This window comes from Zalophus californianus, chromosome 3, assembly GCF_009762305.2.
Source record: "Zalophus californianus isolate mZalCal1 chromosome 3, mZalCal1.pri.v2, whole genome shotgun sequence".
Taxonomy (NCBI): Eukaryota; Metazoa; Chordata; class Mammalia; order Carnivora; family Otariidae; genus Zalophus; species Zalophus californianus.
The window spans coordinates 100,094,115-100,117,807 of record NC_045597.1 but is presented as its reverse complement, the minus strand read 5'-3'; the positions used below and the strand labels follow the sequence as shown (position 1 = coordinate 100,117,807).

Here is a 23,693-nt window from a genome sequence, read left to right as displayed (position 1 = left end):
AAAAAAAAACAAACAGCTCTGCAGTCAATAGTTTATAGTTCTATAGTCATAAATTCCTATGTTTGGCTTCTAACTTTTTATGGCTCTTAACTTGTGTGAAATGTGACTACCACTTCCTCTATAAAGACTTCCATTTTTTTTTTTCCTCATCAGAAGTAAACACTCCTTCTGCTGAAAATATATTACACTTCGCTTGGAGCACCCATTGTATTTTACCAGATTATTTATATATCTGTGTATCTGTAGAAGTGTATTCTGTTCAAACATATATAGTTGGTAGATTTTATTTTATTTTTTGCTAGGACTGCGTTAGCAAAGTACCACACAGTCAGGGGCTTAAACAACAGAAATTTACCATCTCTCAGTTCTGGAGGCTGGAAGTTAAAATCAGGGTGTTGATGGGTTGCTTCCTTCTCAGGGCTGTGACGGAGAATCTGTCCCAGGCCTCTCCCCTAGCTTCTGGTGACTTGCTGGCAATCTTTGGCATCCCTTGGCTTGTAGACACATCATCCCAGTCTCTGCATCCATCCCACATAGTGTTCTTCCCATTTGTATATCTTCAAATCTGTCCCTTTACGGATTCCAGCCATACTGGATTAGGGCCCACTCTAATGACCTTATGTTAACTTGACCACCTCCAAATAAGGTTACATTCTAAGTTACTAGGAATAGGACTTCTACATAAACGTTTTGGGAGACACAATTCAATCTGTAACACTGGATATAGACACAATATTCTTTGACTACAGCAATTAAGCTCCCTCATCATTGTGTCTTCCATAGAGCCTAACAAAGTGTTTCCAACATAGCAGACGGCATAGTATTTGTGGAATGAATTGATGGCATTGCCAGTCTATTGTAAAAGCCACCCTTTTGTTCAGCAGAACTCGTCTTGCATGTATAACTCATTCCATAAATGAAGGAAGGAGGTTTTAGGTATGCACTCGGTTGTATGATAGTCTACCAGGTTTTCCTGCATTACCTCTTTCAACCTCTTCTCTTAGGAACCTACAAGCCTCATTCTTCTGAGTCTAGACAGATGGCTTAAGTCTAATCACAGATCCTATCTTGGGACCTTCATGACAACAGAGACAATGTAATTTCAGGGCCATTAATAATTGAAAGCCATGGAAATGAAATTAATTGTCACATAAGGGCTATTGTCGTACACATCGACAGGTATGGAAGGCTCCCTAGGAGGTGGTTAGCATGTCTTTTCTTTTCCCTAAGAATTTCCTTTCCGTATTAAAATACGTATAGCCCATTGCCTTTCCGTATTAAACTACATATAGCCCATCACTTTGGAATGTTACCAAAATTGATGGAAAAAAATCAAACATTATTAATACAGTTCTGTTGTTTTACAAAGTTTTTCTTATGTGCCAGATATAATACTGACCTAGAATAGAGGAATTGTAATACTAAGGGAGGAAATACGGGGTAGTACATAAAAACATGGGGAATTCCAAGTTCCTTAAAAAGACTTGGAAATATAAGGAATCCTCATTCTGAAATCTAGGTTTCTTCAGAAGTGAAAATTAAGTTTAAGAAAACGAGTGGCTTGGGGCGCCTGGGTGCCTCAGTTATTAAGCATCTGCCTTCGGCTCAGGTCATGCTCCCAGGGTCCTGGGATCAAGCCCTGCATCAGACTCCCTGCTCAGCTCAAAAAATAAGTTATTGCAGAAGTAAAGACTAGAAATTTATATTAAACTTGGGGGGGGTGGTTTGCTCTAATATGTGTTTCAGAAACACATCAGGTAGGGGAGCTTTGGGATAGAGAGAAGAAGATAATAAGGTTGCTCTAACTCACTACTGCATGAAATTAGTCAATAGAGCCTGCATGTATCAACAATGTTGTGATGAAAGCATGTACTATTCTGGTGAGAGCTGACAGTTTCAAGTAAAAATAAAAAGGAGAAAACCCAGAAATATAAGTGTATTCCTTCATTGCTCTATTTATTTACCAAAAGTATTAGTTGGTACATCTAAAACATGCAGAATGCTTCATTTGTGATGGTAGTGGTAAGGATTGCAGGTAGCTTGTGTGGTTTTCTTGGCACATTCTTTTAGGCTCTGGGCATAGGACTAACTTCTGATACTTAATATGCAGAGAGGCCACCTGTGATGTTGCCTCAAGTCAGTGAGGCCATCTTTGCTCTGAAGCATGATCATTCATTGAGGGTGTGTGTGTGCCTTAGACACAGGAAGACCATGAAGTCCCAGTCCTCTGAGTCTTAGAGCCCATTAATGGAGAGAAACAGTGAATCAGGCAATTGCTTTAGGCAGCAAGAGGGACTCACTCTATAGATGAATCTCTGAATCAGGAAATGAAAATGCAAGTGCAATTTGAGACATCATTTTTGGAAGTGGAAGAGCATTCAGGGTAGAACAATTTTGAGAACGCTTCCATGACATGACATTTAGGGTACTAGAATTTAGAAAAAAATTGTAGAAGCTCCAGAAAGCTCGATTAGGAGAACCACATGGATGAAAGACCTTCAGAAAGGCAGGTAGCTAAAATTAGAGTTTGCTTTTACTAATGATCTCTGTATCAACTTCTTTAAAAAGTCTCTGTGTTTATTATTTGGGGGGGGGGAGAGTGAGGGAAGTCCTTAATCAGCACAGAATTTTATTAAACTCCTGCTTTTTCCCAGAATCAAGGGGGTGTGCGTTTTGGCCATGTTGAGTCCTGCTCCCTCTTAGTTATTGCTGCACAAAATCACATGAAGATCACCAATTTAGAATGTACTCTCAACTTATTGACTTGTATGCACTGTGGATGTGAATAAAATCCCTTAAAGTATGTAATAAGAGGGTAAATTTTTGTGTTTTAAAGTTTTGGGGCCAACATGAACATTACGTATTGGAAAAAGTGCATGAAGAAGTTTGTTTCATCTGGGTTCTATGTCTTGAAGTATCTCGAATTTTTTTCTCATGCTGAATATCTGAGTGGATGAGTAATTAAATGATCTGCTTTGGAAAGGCTAATTAATTTAGCTGTTAGGCAGGGACTGCTGCCACCGGTCTCCCCATCTGCCCGCTTGACAAGCGCACCTGGCACTCGATATTGTCACGCTTCTGTGGCGGGTGACTCCCCAGGACACCTCTGTGTGCAGAGAATGGTCCTAGGCCTCCTGTGGGAGCTGACCTGCTCACCTTACAGACATACTAGATCACCACCATGCTCTTATTCTTAGGGCCCACTCAGAAATGGGGAAGGCTGATGATTCATTGAAATCTTTGCCCAAAATTTTAAGTGTGACTCTCTGCCCCAAGGTATAAATCACAGTAATCATCCATCTAATTTCTTTTAGGCATTTGGTGGTATCTTTGTAGGGACAAATGCCAGGGGTTTGGGGGGCTGCTAATAGAAACAAAATTTATGCCTGAGCATAGGTTTTATGTTGGGAGTTTGATTAGTGTTTTTATTCTACTCTGCCAGAAATGGAGGTTCGTAATGCTTGGAATTCAGCGTATTCCAGAAAAGTTCTATCAGTGGTTTTTGCATTGATTGGCATTAAAATGGTTAGAAATGTGTTTCATCCTCGGAGACCTCAACAATTTCATGCATTATTTGTGACTACTTCCCTAGCAGTAGAGGTGGTGGTAACAGGTGATAGTGGATACAGAGGTACAAGTTCTAACAAGTGCGATTTTAACTGAATATGTATTCACTGTTATTTTGCATATTTAGAAAACATGCATGGAGGTATTTAAGAGCACTGGCATGATGGACGTGTTTCTCGGCCTGCTTGAGCCTTCGTTTCCCTGTGGAAGGTACATCAGCAGTGCTCCAACTATGCACCACAGTGCTCCAAGGGGCCTGTGGCCTTTTCAGGGATCCATAAATCAAAACTAATTTTATAAGAAGACTAAAATGTTACTTACTTTTTTCACTCTCCTTGGTCATGGGCCTATGCTGGTTTGCCAGAAGCTGCTCAACCTGTGACATTACAACATTCTGAATATAGAAGGAGAAAGGAGAATCCAGACGTAATTTTTGTTAGCTAGATATGACATTTGCAAAAGTATAAAACAATGCCACTCTTCTTACTAATTTTTGTTTTGGAATCTATAGTTATATTCATAAATAAATGTTGTTTACATTAACCTGTGATGGAATTACTATTATTTCAAATATATTCATGTATATTTTCAAAGTCTCAGTTTAATTGGGAATATGGTAAATATTGATCAAGAGAACCCACAGAAGCAAAAGTTCTTTGGAGTCCTCGGTGATCATTTTCAAAAGTATAAAGAGGTTTCGAATCCAAGAATTTTGAGTATCATTGCTATATACCACAGAGATAATAATGATACCTATGTCATGGCATTGTTTAGGTTGAAATGTTTCATGTAAAGTGCTGAGGGTAGTGCTTAACATAGTAATTATTCACTAAGTGTTAGCTATTAACTCTTCTCTTTTTAAGTTGAGGATATGGTGATACAATATATTGAAACGGAAGAGGCAAGATAAGTCAGTCACAAGACTACAAAAGAAGGGACCTGGATAAAACCATGACCCAAAGGGGCAGTGAAGTCTAATACCATTGCATTAAAAAGACTTGAGGAATTTAGGGAATCACAATCAAAACCTGTTACAGAGATTCTTCCATAGTTAAGATGTTTATGAGGAAAACCTGTTTTCCCTATATGACTTATTGCTGAGAAGTATGAACTTTAGAAAATGACTTTATCCTAGAAATAGGAGACTGTACCTTCCCATTTAAAGGAGGTTCAATTTCAATCTTCTGATAAAATTATCACCTAACTTTAATGTTAAAATCCAGCTTTGAATGGAGTACTCTTCTGTTGTGCTTATAACATCTTAGGACACAGGTTTGCTTAGATGTGCTGTCTATTAGACCCTGAGCTCTCTGAAAATGGGACAGTCTATTTATCTGTATTTCCCGGGGCCCAGAACAGTGCCAGACACAGAGTGAATTCACTCACTCTGTTTGCTGGATGAATCAGAATTTTCATCATCATTGAATTATATGGTCACTTAGCAGAATATTCCAAATAAATTAAAAGAGATTGATGTATATATTATATCATACATAACTATTGAGGTATTCAAATAACTTGAAAGACTTTGGAATATAAGAGCTTAACCTAAGAACCAAAACTAAGATGAAGTTAGGGTATTTGGGTGGTACTACAGGATTCTTTAATACCACAGTGTCTTTGGGTTTATAAAATGCCCACAATTTTTTTTTCTTTTTAAATACATATATGAGCATGTCTGTCCTTGATTTTTTTGTATTTATTTTTGTTATAGTTTATTATAATTTATTTTATTTCCTGTCATTCTTTATTTTTCTAGGACAGTCAAGTAGAGATGACACAAATTATCTGGCAGTTTCATCAAAACACAGAGTATCTTCTATATTGACATCTTCCTTGGTGTGCCTAATGCACTGTTTGTATAGAGGAGTTTGGGGCAGTGAGACTTACAATGAGTAGACATAATTCTTCACACTTACGCGGTGAGCCGGTGCTGCTCTTCCTCCAGGGTATCCTCAGGGGGGTCCCATCTGCCTGGTGGAGAATGGGGCTGCTCAAGGGTTTCATTCTCACCCATTCAGTGTGTGTGCTGGGCTGCCTTAGAGTTGCAATAGAACATTGATTTGTCTCCAGACAGGCCTGCCTCCGACACTCATGCAACAGATGGCTCTGCGGTGCCCTTAAGTTTGTGGTCTCCACAGATCACAGGCTGAATATATTCCTCCTCTTCAAGCTGCTGATTGTTTTTCTGACCATGCAGACCTCGCAGGTCTTTTCTGGACTTTACAAATGCCAGCATCCTGTTGTCTTCGTTGAGGACAGTCTTCCCATTGGCTGACACTGCGTTTGTCTCAGTGGTATTGTGTAGATCCAGGGTTCACATAAATACTTTTGGTGTTGCTGTTTATTATCTTTAGTTGAAATTATCTGGGACCATGCTGACAGACTTCAGAAACCTGGGACTAATTCACCTTTTGGGTAAAAAATTGAATAAGAAAAGTAGTTCTGTTTCATCCCTGTTGGAGGGAAGAATTCTCTTTGCATTTAACTGAAAGAGGAGAGTTTGTGGGTCTCTTTTGTTTCATTGTGTGTATATTCTTTATATCTTTCTTTTATCCCTGTCCTGTAAATAAGGATCCACAACTCTCAATAAAATATCCCTGGGCATTTGTTTTGCAATCATAGTCAATACCCTCTTCATAATGAGCTAGCTACTGGCTTTGCTACAAACACAAAACAAAACCGTAATGCATTGCAAAAGCACAGTTGTCTGTTTCCAGCAGATGAGCTAAGGTCCTCAAATAGGAGCAAGAGTGTATGTGTATGTGACTGTGTTTAATTTGCCTTGGGTGGCATGCAAGTCAAGGATTCTTTCTTTATTTTTTGAACAAAGCTGTTTTTAAGAACCCTGAATTTGCATGAAAAAGATGCTGGTCCCATTCAGTTTCACACATATATTGGGACCTTGGGGGTTTGAAGATATGGTTTGTCAAGGGACTGCTGAACCCAAGGGCAAATGAGATGACTATAAAAAAAGGCAGACCCATTTATTTTTAATACTTTGATTAAGTTGATAATTTGAGCCCAGAAATGGGAACATCTAGAAATGCTGAGATTTTTACCGTAGATGGTTTCACCCATCAGATGACTCCGTCACTTCCTTAATTTTTATCAAGAATGACAACTCTTTCATGCAAAAATAAAATACATTTCCTACTAAAGACAAAAACCCTGCAAACACATGGAATACCAATGATATGAAAGATTTGGGAGATAGAAAGTGCCAAACCTCAAGAAAGTATCCTTTCCTGTGTTTTGTTTTTGTTTTTTTTTAGCCTTGAAATTCTCTTTTCAAAGGAAATAGGATTCAGAAACTTATGACATAAAGTAAGTCAAAATTAGGATGCTTTGCTTAGTGGGACTTAGATGGTACTGGTATTGTCCTGCCTACACCACAGAAAACCCCCCCAACTGTTACTTGCAAGCCTTCGACATGCCTGCTCCATGACATTACGCATATTGCATTTCCTGAATAAATGATTTAAACCAATAACAGAGCATGGTTTTAAAGAGACAGTTGTATTTGCTTTGCTATTCTCGCGAATTCTGCTCATTCACTACCTAACTACTTTGAATCATGGTAGCTCCCAAGTAACTAGACTTAAGCCAGTTTATAGCTGATAAATAAGGAGCACTAGGTTGCAGGGCTTGGGTCGCAGATTGTCTTTTCTGTGACCCAGACTACGCCGAGATTCCTCATGTGTGCGTCACACATTTCAAACGTGGCTATTTGAAATTGGGCACATCTCTGGTCACATGATGGTAGGTCAAACCCAAGCTGATGTTTCCAGTTTCTACATATTTATTTTGCTCTGTTTCCCCAAATCAGTTGGCTTACATGCTGCCACTTTGAGGATGAGCCTTTCACATTGGTTCACTCACTATTTATTATATGCCTAAAATATAATGTGTGGGCAGAATATAAAATCCATGACATGAATATTTTCCTTCTTAAAAACTGTGTAATGGCTAAAACCATTAAATTTTTCTTTCAAATTGAATTTTATAAGATTTCACATGAACTTATACCATATGAAAATTCCTAATAGTGTTATAAAGGCAAACTCTTTTAAGGATAAAATAGTGATGTTCCTAACCTTTAAGCTGTGTGAGGACTCTTTCATCATTTAGTAGGATGATTGTGCCAAGATGAACTTTGCTGTGTTTGTAGGAATGTCATCTTTACGCTAAACTGCTCTTGTAAAAAATTAACATGCTATTAGCATATATATTCAATCTTGTGCTGAAGATTCAGCAATCAGGAATAATGATTCCAGGAAATTTTCTAGATCATTCTTCCATTTCTTCTTCTGGATCTTCTAGGTTAAGTTCTTGAAGTGTGGTCCTAGGAAGCTGATTGTTCCTGAGACCCTTTCAAGAGATCTGAATCTGCAGAGAGAGAGAGAGAGAAAGAGAGAGAGTGTGTGTATGTGTAGTCTCCTTTAATTGTTCTGAGCAGTTGTTTTATAGTTTTCACTGTAGTTGTCTGACAAATCTTTTGTAAATTTATTTCCTAAGTATTTTATGTTTTGACACTATTGTAAATGAATTTTTTAAAATAGATTTTTTAGTTGTTTGATGCTAGTATGTAAAAACACAATTGGTTTTTGTGTATTGGCTTATATCTGTGACTTGCTAAATTCGCTTATTAGTTGTATGGTTGTTTTGTAGGTTCCTTAGTATATTCTATTTAGAAAATTGTCATCTGTGAATAGAGACAGTTTTACCTTCTCTTTTTTAATGTTCATGTCTTTTATTTTTCTTGCCTTATTGAACTACATAGGAGTTTTGCCCATCTCTGGACTTTATATAAATGGAATCGTAAACTATATACTCTTCTGTTTGCTTCTTTCATTTTTCCACATGCTTGTGGTATTCCATATGTTGTTGTGGTTAGGTACACATGACTCCTCCTCAGTACTTCCTGGTATCCCAGTGTATGGTTATGTAGAAGTTTACCCATTCTGTTGTTAATGGGGTGCACATTTTTAGTTTAAGGTGATAACAAATAGTGCATCTGTGAACATTCTAGTGCATGTCCTTTACTGAACATATATGTATATATGCATTTCTGTTGCATATATACTGAGTTGAATTGCTCAGTCATAGAGTATAGGGTGTGTTCTTCTCTGCTTTCTTTGTCCATATATCTACCATGTGTTTATTTTTCATATTAAACCAGAAGTCAAGTCATATCCTTCTCTTTCCAGTCTTTGCTCCTTTCATCTGCTCATAAGGACTTGGGTCAGAGAACACAGAGATTTCTGCCTTGCTCACCTCATAATGAGGCACATGATTTCATCTCTTCCTGGCTTCTTTCTCTTGACTTTGTTGCCCTCTCCCACAAGGTCTATGCATGGGTCCTGCCCCAGGCTCCTAAAACTTGTTCTCCTCAGGGATCTCCTGGTCCTAGTTTTATTCCATCTAATCTGTCTCTTTAGGCACTAATTCAAAGAGAACTATTCCTACTAAAAAACTGACTTAACTGTAACCAAACTAAAGCACATGCCTTCTTGGCAGTCACTGACATTTCAAAGACCCAAGCAGTTAGGGCTGGAGAAATCCTCTCACTCAGCTGGGAATCCAGTTGTTCCCTTGCCGCTTGCGGACAGCTGAATAGCCAGTCCTGTGTAGAGGGAAGGCTGAGGGATGAAATATCACACAAACGGTTTTACAACTTGATAACCGTAGAAGGATTTCAGGGAAAATCCTTCCTAATGCTAAGATTGGAAGATTACTGGAAGGATTCCCTTACCCCTACTTTATCTGTAAACTTTTTTTCCTAAGAATCATTGAAAAGCTATCCAAAATGTAGTATCTATCACTTTACAAAGCATTCTTAAAATTTTGGTGAATATTAAATTTTTTTCTAAATGAAATCAGAATTATAATTATAAGGAATACAAAATAGGCCCCAATTGTAAAATAAAGAATGCTAAAATAAATGTTTTTAGATTTTACATATTTTCTAAGCCCTGAAAAAATGATAAGCAAAATTTTTATTTAGGATTTGTGAAATAAAGAAAACCTAAAGTTTGATCCTAATACAATTGATATGTACCAGCTGGGAGCTTGGTATGTTACTTAGCCTATCTGAGCCTCAGTTTCCAAATCTATAAATGGGAATAATAAAGCCTATTATAGGGTTGTTGTCAGGCTCATATAAGATTAGGTAAAATACTCAGCACAGTACTTTGATGTAGCAAGTCTGTAAATGATTTTTTTAAAAGATTTTATTTATTTATTTGTCAGAGAGAGAGAGAGCACAAGCAGGGGGAGTGGCAGGCAAAGAGAGAAGCAGTCTCCCCACTGATCAAGGAGCCTGATGCGGGACTCGATCCCAGGATCGTGGGATCATGACCCGAGTCGAAGGCAGATGTTTAACCGACTGAGCCACCCAGGTGTCCCTGTAAATGATTTTCTGTTATCATTTCAAAAATTGTGCAGATTCAAGTCTGTTTGCCTTTTAAAATTCACGATCGGTAAAGAGCAACAAAAGAAATAAAAATAATTGTATGTAAGCAAAGTTGATACAGAAAGGACCACTGAAATATTTTAGCCACGGGAACATTTGTTTCCAAATTATATATGTTCATGAACTTAAAGGGAAGCTTTTACTTAGCATTCCGGGTTTATTTGGATTTTATAAAATCCAAGGCAAAAAAAAAAAATCTCTTTCATGACACTCAATGAAAACAATGCACGAATGACTTTAAATATTTATAGAAAGTTTAGTGGAGGAAGTGAGCTAAACCAAGGAAGGAGTTCCTCTGGAGACCTCAAAAGAATGTTTCAAAGCCATGCCAGTGTACCTCTACCCTGAGAAGAATAGGCAACCAACCATGTGCTTTTGTTTCCCCAGGGAGAAGTTGGCCGTGGCCCGGCTGCAGCGAGAAGTTGCCCAAAGAAGAAGTGAGGGGGCCATGGTAAGTGCTGGCTGGTCTTTCCTGATCCTGCACCTCCCTTCCAAAGATCTCTGGCTGGAAGGGCATTTTTGTCTCATTAAGGATATCTAAGGAAAATATTTGCTTGCAGCAAACTTAATGATGTATTGGTAAATAATGTGCTTCTAATGCGGTTTGGACAGTTCTGCCATTTGCAGACAGGGAGAGAGGGAGGGAGAGGGGGAGGGAGGGGCGGTATTAATTGAGAAAAAGAAATAACTATCTGGGCTTTGAAGAGGATGTTCAAACATTCAGATGGTTATATAGCTTTATTTCCTGAAGACCCCGGCTTCCAGCTGTGAGCACAGTGTCAGTAAATGAGCAATTATAGGTTTTCAGCTAAGAACAGTTCAACATAGCTCAAGCCTGTCGGTTCTTTGAACTTAGAAACAAACAACCTAAAGGAACACAGAGATTTTTACTAATGTAATTGTCTTCTGCCCTTTTCTTTCTCTGCACTCTTGCAGTGTATTTCTCCCTGTCCTTCCCAGTGTGTGCCGTTCAGAAAACTGATGTTTCCTTGTGTTTTGAATTGTACTAAAAATCAATATGGTTGTTTTGGTCCATAGCAACTTCATTTTATAGACTGTCTTTGCGGAAGTATCTGCCCGCGTGCCGCTCTAACATCAGAGATGACTGCCTGGGGTCCCAGGGTGCATACATGTGTGAATTAACTGCTGCTCCTTCCTCTGAGCAAAAAATAGAACACAAGATTTTTTTCTCACTTAAGACAGAACAATGATACAAGTGCAATTTTTCAGCACAAGAATTATCTTCTTTTAAAAAAGAGAAGTGACACGTTTTTAGACCCTTCAGGCTGCTTCTGTTTGATTTCATGAGAGTTAATTGACAATCCATACCCCGAAAAGAATAAGAAATTGGTAAAAATATGCTGGCCTCACACTTCTCTCAGGGAAGGTAAAGGTCTGGAGCAAGAGACTGAATGTTTAGTGGGTTCTGGATTGGTGCAGTGGCCTTTGAGCATGCTAAAATACTTAGGTGATCACATCCTTTGCAATTCTGGTGATCTCAATGCAAAGAGAATCTTAAATGTTCAAACAATAGGAAACAACTGCTCACAAGCATCTTTGAGCAGTGAAATGGAAATAGGCTGGAGAAAATGAATGTTTAGTCAAATAGTGAACTAAAAATGCCCAATCTGGACTTTGACGGTGTTGGGGTATGTGTACGGGCTAGGCCATTCTGCGATGTTTTAGTGTTTTGTTTCGGGCCAGCTCCTGTTGTACACGTTGTCAGCTATGTCCTAAATGAATGTGAAGAAGTGACAACTTTTCTAGGTCTCAATTTTTTTATATATATATATGTTTTAGGTCTCAATTTTTTCATCTTCAAAATGAGAAGTTTGCAATTTTATGATGACCTTAACTTAGTGGATCATGCCACTGAACATTTGTTATGTAAAGTTTTTATGACGGGGAGCTTTTCCTAGTAATAGCTAAATGCTATTTAAGCTCATGAGCACAGGCCTCTAGAATGTCTCTTTCTGACGCCAGTGAATGGATCTCAGCTGATAATCTAAGGCATATAACTCACTAGTCTTCAACAAGATAAAAACCCCTTTCCAAAACATTGTAGAATAATTGTTCAGCGTCGAAAATACCCAGAAAACACCACAAGGACACAAAAAGGTTACTCTCCTTGCTCAAAAAACAACTTGGCAAATGTTTCTGGTATGTTATTATTCTTATTTTAATTATGGTAATGAAAAATCACACTTACGTGTTGATTGATTTAACAAGTATTCATTGAGCACTCACTCTGTGCCTGGCACTGTCCTAGGCCCCGGGGAAACATCAGTGGGAAAAAAAAAAAAAAAACAGGCAAAAATCTGAGAGCTTACATTCTCGTGGTTGTGAAGACAGACACTGAATGTATTTAGTGTGTTAGATGGTGAACAAGATCGGGGTAGGAGAGATTGGGAGTTCTAGGGCATCATTATTTTAAGTAGAGTTTCATAGAAGTAAATCACTGAAAAGTTAGTATTTGAGCAAAACTTGAAGGAGGCAAAAGAGTGAACCCTGGTGATATCTGGTGGAGGATCATTCTAGGCTGGGAGACCAGCAGGTACAAAGGCCTGGGGTGCCTGAGGAAAAGCCTGGAGACAGGCTGGCTGGAGGGTAGTCGGTGGGGAGAGGGTCAATAGTAGAAGATAAAATCAGTGAAATGATGGGGGACAGAGGGGTAAGCCAAGGATCTCTGGCCCATGCTGTGAGTGATAGGAGCCATTGAAAGGCTTTGTGTAAGGCAGTGACATGATGTGATTTACTATTATTCATGAAACTGTTTACTCCCATTCCATAATTTATCACATCTCAATTCCTTAGAGACACCACAAGCCCTAATTTTCATTAATCCCCTTTATTTTGTTTCTTGTCCCTCTTTCTCAGTGTTTTTCTCCTCTTTCCTTACCTCTGAGTTTTCTACTTAATTACATGCTTCAGCTTTTCTCCTAGGATTCATTTATTTCTGAAGTCCTGATTCTTTGAGTATCTGACAGCCCCCAAAGTCAGGCAGCTCTCTTCATCCTCTAAATTTGATTCTTGCGTTACAAGCGCAGAACTTTTGTCATGTCTGTAGCAGAACAGAAAAGCAGTTCATCACAACCGTATCACATTATTTAAAGACTACTATTTGCAGGATTCTTTATTTTCATCCACATGAAAGGAAAAATGGTATGGCAAGTTAAGTAAGTATTGTGAAAAAAAATTTAATTGAGGCAGGTGTTGATTTTTAAAATCATCAATGAACGTTTTGTAATCAAAGTCTTAAATGTAAAATGCGAATTTTAAAAATTTGACTTCATGCAATAAATCTCCTTACTTACAAGTTTTAAAATAGTATTCAAGGCTCCATTTTTGAGAGGTTTATTTTCTTTTTTTAATACACTTTTTATTTTGGAATAATCATAGCCTTAAAGGAGGTTTCACATCTGCATCCTCCTGATCCAGTTTTCTGATGTTAATGTCTTTCGTAACTGTGGCATGATTCTCACAAGTAAGAGATTACCACTGGCATGTTGCTATTAATCATACTTCAGATTTTATTAGAATTTCACCAGTTTTCCCAATAATTTCCATTTTCTGATTTACGATTCAATCCAGAGTACCACATTTCATGTAGAGAGATTGCTTTTTAATGGCTAGTTGATACAAATGTGGGGATAAAAAGACCTTGAGCTTGGGAGTGAGGCAGGTCTGGATTCAAAATCCACCTCTGCCAGTAGTTAGCTGTGTGGGTGTGGGCACATTACTAGTTTTTATCAATTCTGTCCATTCTTTTGCTCTGTTGACCTAAATATTTATTTGGGGAAGCTTTCTTTCAGCAATTAGATATTTCATATTTGTTTCCTTTGCTCTTGACTCTTTCATGACATAACTCACTATTGTTTTTACACTTACTTTTCATTATTTTTCACAAACAGCTGTACGATCATGTTTCTCTTCATTCTGGGAGATTCTGTTACCACTTATACTGCCTAGCACTGGTTCGGTTTACATATAAAATCTATTCTGTCCTTAAGACTTTAATGTCATCTTAAATTTGGCTGTATGTAAAAAGGCTCATTCTACCCCAAGAATATAGATATTCATTATCATTATCTTTTAGAAATTATATAGTTTTTCTTTTTTCTTTCCTGTCAATCTTGGCATCATCTAGATGGAATTAAGTTAGTGTGAGGCAGGGATCAAAAGGAATGTTTTCCCAAAACCATTTATTAAACAGTCTAAACTTTACTGTCCCTCTTATTGTATTCCAAATACCCATATTAATCTACATGAGTGCCTGGACAGCTTATACTTTTCCATTAACCATTATTGATTCTTACATGATTCTAAATTGTTTTAATTACTAGAAATTGATAGTTTACTTAATATTTTGTAGATTATTTCTGATTATACTTTTTCCTCCAAACTTGCAAAGACAATTTTATTTATGAATAGCAATAAGAATTTATGAGTTAAAATACGTGTTTAGATTTTAAAAATAGTAAAGAGCACTTTTATATGCACTTAAAACACAACAAAATATTGTAGTAAGACCATTTCAAAATGACATGAAAAACAGCTTAAGTATATTTGCTGTTTTCTTCAATTTATATTAAAGTTTTAGAAGAATATCACTTCTGCCACTGTTTAACTTTGTTTTTTATCAAAGAGATATTAATGTCCACAGAACACTAATATTCTATCAAACATAATTTTTAAAATGCTTGAGCTAATTATGCAAAATCTTAGATACCCTGTGGTTCCTTCTCATCTCATTGGGTAATTTCTACTTGGGAAAAAGAAAAATATTAATTGTTGATTGCTGATCTCAAGGCACTAAGGAGACAGAGGAAGCTCATTTGCCCTGTTGTAAGATTCCCTTTTTTTCTGCACCTAGGTATTCAGATGTTGCCTGGATGTTACCATACTGACCATTACCTAAATTCATAATCATAACCTCCCTTTTTTTTCTCACAGTGAACTTCCAAGGAGTAATGGTCAAAGATTGGGATATTGACAGAATAGGAATTTGTAGAAAAAAACAGAAGAGTTTGAGGAAATAGGGAGATCAGAATCCCTGGACTCTCTGACATCCTTGCTGGAGGATAGGGCAAACTTAGGGCAACAGAAGCCCTCACTACATCTTGCTCATTCAGTGCCACAGTGTGAACAGCCAGCTACGGTGCCGACCCTGGAATTGGCTGGGTTGGCGATACAAACTTGGGGAAAGAAACACGTATAGAGGGGCATCTGGGTGGCTCAGTCGTTAATCGTCTGCGTTCGGCTTAGGTCATGATCCCAGGGTCCTGGGATCGAGTCCTCCATCAGGCTCCCTGCTCAGCGGGAAGCCTGCTTCTCCCTCTCCCACTCCCCCTGCTTGTATTCCCTCTCTCGCTGTGTCTCTGTCAAATAAAAAAAAAAAAAAAATCTTAAAAAACAACAACAACAACACATATAGAACCTTCACCTCTGTGGCACAGTGTTCAATACCTATTATTTAAACTAGAAGAGATCATTCCTCTAAAGAGACACATATGAAAACAGGAACATTGCACGCAGTTCAGGTGACATGGCCTTGGTGAACTATCATGGTTTTGCTTTGTATGCCCTTCTTGACATTGCTGAACAGCTCTATAGACAACTGTATAGTCTGAACTCTGACAGACAGACTTCTAAGAAGGGGAATTCAGAGTTTGGAAACCCAAGAGTAAGGGGGCATAGAGCCATTGTCTCTAAGAATACCAGTTCTTACTACTAGTTTTCTTGGGGCCAGGATTTGGTTTTGATAGAAGTTTGTTGTTCACAATAGCCCAGTAGGTCATACATCTGATTTTCTAACTGATAGTAGTCAAAGGAAGGAGGTTAGGTTGGGACCAAGGTCAATTAAGTGTTTCTTTTTCCTTTTTTAAAAGATACAGTTAGCATACAATATTATATTAGTTTATGATGCACAACACATGATACGGGTGTATATAGTGAAATGGTTACCACGGTAAGCCTAGTTAACATCCATTACTATACATAGTTGTAGATTTTTTTCTTTTGATGAGAATTTTTAAGATTCTCTTAACAACTTGCAAATATAAAAATAAAGCATTCTTAACTATAGTAATCATGCTATATAGTCTAAGGATTTTTTTAAATTTTATAACTGGAAATTTATACATTTGACCACCTTCATCCATTTCACCCACCCCCACCTCTGGCATCCACTAATCTGTTGTATTTATGATTTCATTTCTTTGTTTTTTTATTTTTTTAAGATTTCACAAATAAGTAAGGTCATATGGTATTTGTCTTTGTCTGACTTATTTCACTTAGTGTATTGCTCTCAGGGTCCATCCACATTGTTGCAAATGGCAGGATGTCCTTTTTATGGCTAATAATATTCCACTGTATAAATATATATACTATATTTTCTTTATCCCTTCATCTCTTGATGGACACTTAGGTTGTTTGCATATCTTGGCTGTTGGATATAATGCTGCAGTGAACATGGGGGTACAAATATCTCTTCAAGATAGTGATTTTATTTCCTTTGAATAAATACCCAGAAGTGAAATTGCTGGATCATATGGTACTTCTATTTTTAATTTTTTGCAGAACCTCTATACTATTTTCCACAGTGGCTATACCAATTTATATTCCCACAAGCAGTGCACAAGGGTTTCCTTTTCTCCACATCAGTGACGACTTTATGTCTTGTGTGTAATAGTCATTTTAATACTGTTGTGTTATTGTGAGGTGATATCTCATTGTGGTTTTGGTTTTTACTTCCTGGATGAAAGTGATGTTGAGCACCTTTTCATGTGCCTATTGACTATCTCTAGGTCTTCTCTGAAAAAAATCTCTATTCAGCTCCTCTGCCCATTTTTTAATTGGGTTGTTTTTTGTTATTGAACTGTTTCAGTTCTTTGTGTGTTTGGATATTAGCCCTTTATCAGATAAATAATTTGCAAATATTTTCTCCTGTTCTATAGGTTGCCTCTTCATTTTGTAGGTGGTTTCCTTTGCTGTGCAGAAGCTTTTTAGTTTGATATAGTCCTCTTTGTTTATTTTTGCTTTTGTTGCTGTTGCTATTTGGTGTCCTATTCAAAAAAATCATTGCCAAAATTAATGTTATGGAGCATACCCCCTATTTTTTCTTGTGGCATTTTAATGGTTTCTGGTATTTCATTCAAGTCTTTAAGCCATTTGAAGTTGATTTTTATGTGTGGTCTAAAATAGTGGTCCAGTTTCATTCTTTTGCATATGAATGTCCAGTTTCTCCAGCACGAGTTACTAAAGAGACTGTCTTTATCCCTGTTGTTTACTCTTGATTCCTTTGTTGTAAATTAATTGACCAAATATGCATGCATTTATTTCTGGACTCTCTATTCCATTCCGTTGATCTATGTGTCTTGTGCCAATGTCATACTGTTTTAATTGCTATAGCTTTGTAATATAATTCTTTTTTCTCAAGATTGCTTTAGCTATTCAGGGTCATTTGTAATTCCATACAAATCTGAGGATTGCCTTTCCTATTTCTGTGAAAAACGCCATGGGGATTTTAATAGGGATTGCATTGAATCAATGGATTACTTGGGTAGTATGGACATTAGAACAATATTCTTTCAGTCACCGAGCACAGAATATCTTTTCATTTATTTGTGTCACCTTCAGTTTCTTTCATGAATGTCTTACAGTTTTCAGCATACAAGTCTTTTACCTACTTGGTTAAATTTATTCCTAAGAATATTGTTTTTTGGTGCAACTGTAAATATTTTTTAAATTCCTCTTTCTGGTCACCATTAGTATATTGAAGTTCAACTGTTTTTTGAAAATCTGTGTTGTTAGTGGCATGAAAAGTTTAGATTTGTCTTGTGTTAATATGCTGATGTTAGAAGCAGTCATTGCAGTTGAGTTTTAAGTATCATCCAAAGAAGAGAAACATCTGGGATGGCATGTCATTCACAGTGCTGAAATATATCCACCTTATATATCTGGAAAAAAGAGAACTTTGTTTTCCTTACAAAAGCCAACTTAGAAAGTCATATCTACTTGGCTTTTAATTTATTAAGAGTTTAGAATAGTAAGTGTTAAACTTTAGGACATATTTCTGTATATATGCTAAGTTTTGGAAATAGGCCCTGCATATTATTTTGCTCATTTATTTTTTCAGCATATCCAGCAGAGAATATAATGAGGTCCTTGCTTTCATAAAATGTAAAACAAAATTAAATGCTTATTATACAAATACATCAATGTCATACTTTTCATGATCCCCTTTCAGTCAGTAGTATCAGAAATCAATAACAGACAAAAACTTTTAAACAATTCTGAAAATTAAAATATAATATTTTAAGTAATTCATTTTTGAGATGTAATCAAATTAATACTTAGAGTGAAATGTATAGCTTTAAATTAAATGCACGAAATAGGCAAAGAATAGATTTAAAATGGATTAATCATCTAATCAAATAGTAATAAAGAATAATAAAATACACCTAGATAAAGAAGAAGAAATAATGAAATAGAAATGAAAATGAAGAAATAGCATAAAATTGGCAGCAATACTAATTTATCTACAAATAAAAATGATAGACCATTGGACCATATGGACACTGGGTATTTGATATTGCATTATTAATATTTAGGTATACTCTTATTATGGTTATTTTAAAAAGAGTCCTTATTGTTTAGAGATGTATGCAGGAATATTTGTGTAAATTGCCTAGGTTTGTCCAGGTTTCTGTGATGTCTGGCTTTATTTCAAAGTAATACTGGAAGAGGGAAGTTGGCCATTTAGAGGAAACAAAATTGGCCATATATGGTAACTATAGAAGTTGAGGATTTATTATAATTTCTTCTTTTATAAATGTTAAAAAAATTGTTAAAAGTTTTAAAAAATGTTCTTCCTAAAAGGTTACCAGGCTTCGATGGTTTTACAGAGTTCAACCAAACCTTTAGTGAGGGAGATACTGTTTTATACAGATTGGTGCTGAAAAAGAAAATGAGAGAAATATCCAAGCTCATTGTTTAAAAATAAGCTTTTCATTTTAGAACAGTTAAATATTTCCCAAAAAAAAAAATTACAGAGATAATACAGAGAGTTCCCATACGTCCCATACAGTTTCTCCAACTATTAACATCTTACATTACTGTCGTACATTTGTCACAATTAATGAACCAGTATTGGTACATTATTATTAATTAAACACCACAGTTATTCAGATTTCTCTAGTTACACCTTTTTCTCCTTCAAAATGCCAGCCAGCATACACAATACATTCAGTTGCATGTCTCCTAAAGTTCTTCTTGGTTGTGATAGATTCTCAGACTTTCCTTGCTTTTGATGAACTTCACAGTTTTGAATACTGGTTAGGGATTTTTAGGGATTTGTCTCATTGAGATTTGTCTGATGTTTTTTAATGATTATGCTGGGATATATTTTTGAAAGATGGACTACAAATTAAAGTGTCATTTTCACCCCATCATTATCCAGGTTGCATACTATCAATATAATTTATGACTGTTGAGGTATATTGATGACCTGGCTGAGGTAGTGTTTGCTAGGTTTCCACTGTGAAGTTTCTCCCCACCCACCCCCTTCCATACTGTACTCTCTGGATGGAAGTTACAATGCATAGCCCATACTTCCGAATTGGAGAGTTATGTCTCACCCCCTTGAGGGTGGAGTATCTACATAAATTATTTTGGATTCTTCTGCATGATATTTTTGTCTCTTCTTCCTCATTATTTTCAGTCATTTACCTATATTATGAATGCATTGATGTTTACTTTATATGTAGGCTTATCCACCAATATAAACTACTTTTTTGCTAAAATTGTTCCAGCTTGGGGCATTAGGAGCTACTTTCATTGGCTCCTGTGCCCATTGACACACTACCATCATTGTTTTTGTTGGTTGTTATTTCCTTCTCTTGTTTTTCCTCTAGTTTCAGTGAGATGTAATTGACATATACCACTGTGTAAGTTTGGGATTTACAGCATGACGACTTGACTTACATGTACTGTGAAATGACCACAGTAAGTTCAGTTAACATCCATCACCACATACAGATACTATTATAAATATTTTTTCTTTTAAAGATTTTATTTATTTGGCAGAGAGCTAGAGAGCACAAGCAGGGGAAACAGCAGGCAAAGGGAGAGGGAGAAGCAGACTCTTGCTGAGCAGGGAGCCCGTTGTGGGGCTCGGTCCCAGGACTCTGGGATCATGACCTGAGCTGAAGGCAGACGCTTAATGGACTGAGCCACCAAGACGCCCCTATTTTTTTGTGATGAGAACTCTTAGGATCTACTCTTAACTACTTGTATATATTATATAGCAGTGGTAACTACACTTATCATGTTACACATTTTTCGCCAGTACTTATTTATCTTATAACTGGAAGTTTGTGCCTTTTGACCACTTTCATCCCATTTCACCCTTGCTGCCATAATCACAAATCTCATCTTTTATTCTTTGAGTTTTTTTTAAATTTTGATTCCACATATAAGTGAGATCATGTAATATTTGTCTTTGTTCGACATAACTTTTTTATTTTTAAAGATTTTATTTATTTGACAGAGAGAGACACAGCGAGAGAGGGAACACAAGCAGGGGGAGTGGGAGAGGGAGAAGCAGTCTTCCTGCTGAGCAGAGAGCCGGATGCAGGGCTCGATCTCAGGACCCTGGGATCATGACCTGAGCCGAAGGCAGATGCTTAACTGACTGAGCCACCCAGGCGCCCCTGTTTGACATAACTTTAATTAGTGTAATTAAAGGTCCATGCATATTGCCATAAGTGGCAGGGTTTCCTTATTTTTTATGAATTAATAGTATTCCATTACATATGTATGTGTATGTATATATGTGTGTGTGTGTGTGTGTGTGTGTGTGTGTGTATGCGCCACACTTTCTTTATCCATTCATCCATCAGTGGACACTTAGATTGTTTCCGTGTCTTGGCTATTGTAAATAATGCTGCTATGAACATGGAAGTACACATATCTCTTTGACATAGTGATTTCATTTCTTTTGTATATATTCCCAGAAGTGAAACTACTGGATCATATGATAGTTGTATTTTTAATTTTTTGAGGAAACTCCGTGCTGTTTTTCTTAGTGGCCACACCAGTTTACAGTCCCATCAACAGTGTGTGAGAGTTACCTTTCCTCTACATCCTCACCTGTCTTTTGTCTTTTTGATGCTAGATCATTCTAACCGGTGTGAGGTGGTATCTCTACTGTTTTCATTTACATTTCCCTAATGATTAGTTATGTTGAACATCTTTTCATTTACCTGTTGACTACTTATATATTTACTTTGGCAAAATGTCTGTTCAGGTCCTTTGCCCATTTTTTTAAATTTTAATTTTTTTCCTCTTGAGTTATATGAGTTGCCTGTATATTTTGGATATTAACCCCTTATCAGATATGTGGTTTGCAAATATTCTTAATCATTGCTTTTATTGTCTTTGTCATTTTTTTTTGGTTGTTTCTTTTGCAGTGCAGAAACTTTTTAGTTTATTATAGTCTCACTTGTTTATTTTTCATTTTGTTATTTGTGCTTTAGGTATCATATGAAGACAATTGTCAAGAATTCTATTAAGGAGCTTTTTTTCTTATGTGTTCTTTGGGTAGTATTGTGGTTTTGGGTTCTATATTTCAGTCTTTAATCCATTTCATGTTAATTTTTGTGAGTAGGAGAGATAGGGGTCTAGTTTCATTCTTTTGCATGTGAATATCCGATTTACCAACACTGTTGTTAAAGAAACTTTTTTCCACTATTTTTGGCTGCTTTATAAAATTAGTTGACTACATATGCTTAGGTTTATTTCTGTTCAATTCTGTTTCATTTTTCCATGTGTCTGTTTGTGTGCCAGTATCATACTGTTTTAACCACTGTGGCCTTATGATACAGCTTGATGCCTCCCACTTTGTTCTTCATTTTCAGGTTTGCTTTAGCTATTTGGTTTTTTTTGTTTTGTTTTGTTTTGTTTTTTTGGTTCCATATAAATTTTAGGATTGTTTTTTCTACTGTAAAAAAATGCCACTGGAATCTTTATAAGGATTGCATTGAACTACAAATGGCTTTTGGAAATATTGCCATTTTAACAATATTAATTCTTACAGTTTATGAACATGGGATACCTTTCTTCCCCCCTCTCTCCTTCCTTTCTTTGTTCCTTCCTTTTTCCTTAGCGCTTTCTTAATTTCTGCTGTTGCAAGATGCTTTGGTCTCATCTTGTATATTTCCTGCCACAGTGTTAGAATTAGCCATTTCCCTAAAGAGCACTGTTTCCTTTTATGACAAGGGTATTTAAAAACCAAGATATAAGTGCTAGGTGCCAACTCACTTTTATGATGCTTGATTTTAAAGTGGTATTTATTCCAGGAATGTAGTGATTGCTTAACATTAGGAAAGTGATTAATATAGTTGACAATGGTAATAGATTAAATAGAGAAAATAGGACTTCACTAGATACGGAATAAAACATTTGATAAAATTCAATCCCGGTTTATATTTTTTAAAAAAAAAATATAGTCAGCTTAGAATAAAAGGACATTTCTTTAAATTGATAAAAGATGTCTAGTGAAAATCTAAAGTAACCATTGTACTTACATGCTGAAAAGTTAGAAGTTTTCCTTTTAAAATCTATAACCAGATCAGGATGCCTTCTGTTACTGCTTTTCATTATACTTTAAGATAAATAAATGTTGGGGTGCCTGGCTGGATCAGTCAGTTAAACATCTCCCTTCAGCTCAGGTCATGATCCCAGGGTGCTGGGATCACATATTGCACCTGCTCAGCAGGGAGTCTGTTTCTCCTTCTGCCCCTCCCCCTCTGCTCTCGTGCTCTATCTCTTGCTCTTTCTCTCAAATAAATAAATCTTAAAAAAAAAAGATAAATAAATGACATAAGAATTGGGGAAAAAAGCAAAATTTGTATTATTTGCAAATAATGGTTGTCTAAATAGAAAATCTAAAATCTTCCTTTTTTAATTTTATTACGTTATGTTAATCACCATACATTACATCATTAGTTTTTGATGTAGTGTTCCATGATTCATTGTTTGCCTGTAACACCCAGTGCTCCATGCAGAACGTGTCCTCCTTAATACCCATCACCAGGTTAACCCATCCCCCCACCATCTTCCGCTCTAGAACCTTCAGTTTGTTTTTAAGGGTCCATAGTTTCTCATGGTTCGCCTCCCCCTCCGATTTCCACCCCTTCATTCTTCCCTTCCTGCTATCTTCTTTTTTTTTTTCTAAACATATACTGTATTATTTGTTTCAGGGGTACAGGTATGTGATTCATCAGTCTTACACAATTCACAGCACTCACCATAGCACATACCCTCCCCAATGTCTATCACCCAGCCACCCCATCCCTCCCACCCCCACCACTCCAGCAACCCTCAGTTTGTTTCCTGAGATTAAGAATTCCTCATATCAATGAGGTCATATGATACATGTCTTTCTCTAATTGTCTTATTTCACTCAGCATAACACCCTCCAGTTCCATCCACGTCGTTGCAAATGGCAAGATCTCATTCCTTTTGATGGCTGCATACTATTCCATTGTGTATATATATATATATATATATATATATATATATATATACACACACCAAATCTTCTTTATCCATTCATCTGTCGATGGACATCTTGGCTCTTTCCACAGTT

At 36.6% G+C, this 23,693-nt stretch overlaps 1 protein-coding gene across 1 annotated transcript in view; it reads left to right on the top strand.

The window, feature by feature from the left end:
* NCKAP5 (NCK associated protein 5) overlaps positions 1–23,693 on the top strand; it is an 878,246-nt gene that overhangs the window by 346,402 nt on the left and 508,151 nt on the right. Inside the window, 1 exon segment of the mRNA XM_027590996.2 lies at positions 10,430–10,493. Within this exon segment, the coding sequence (XP_027446797.2) occupies positions 10,430–10,493 (64 nt within the window).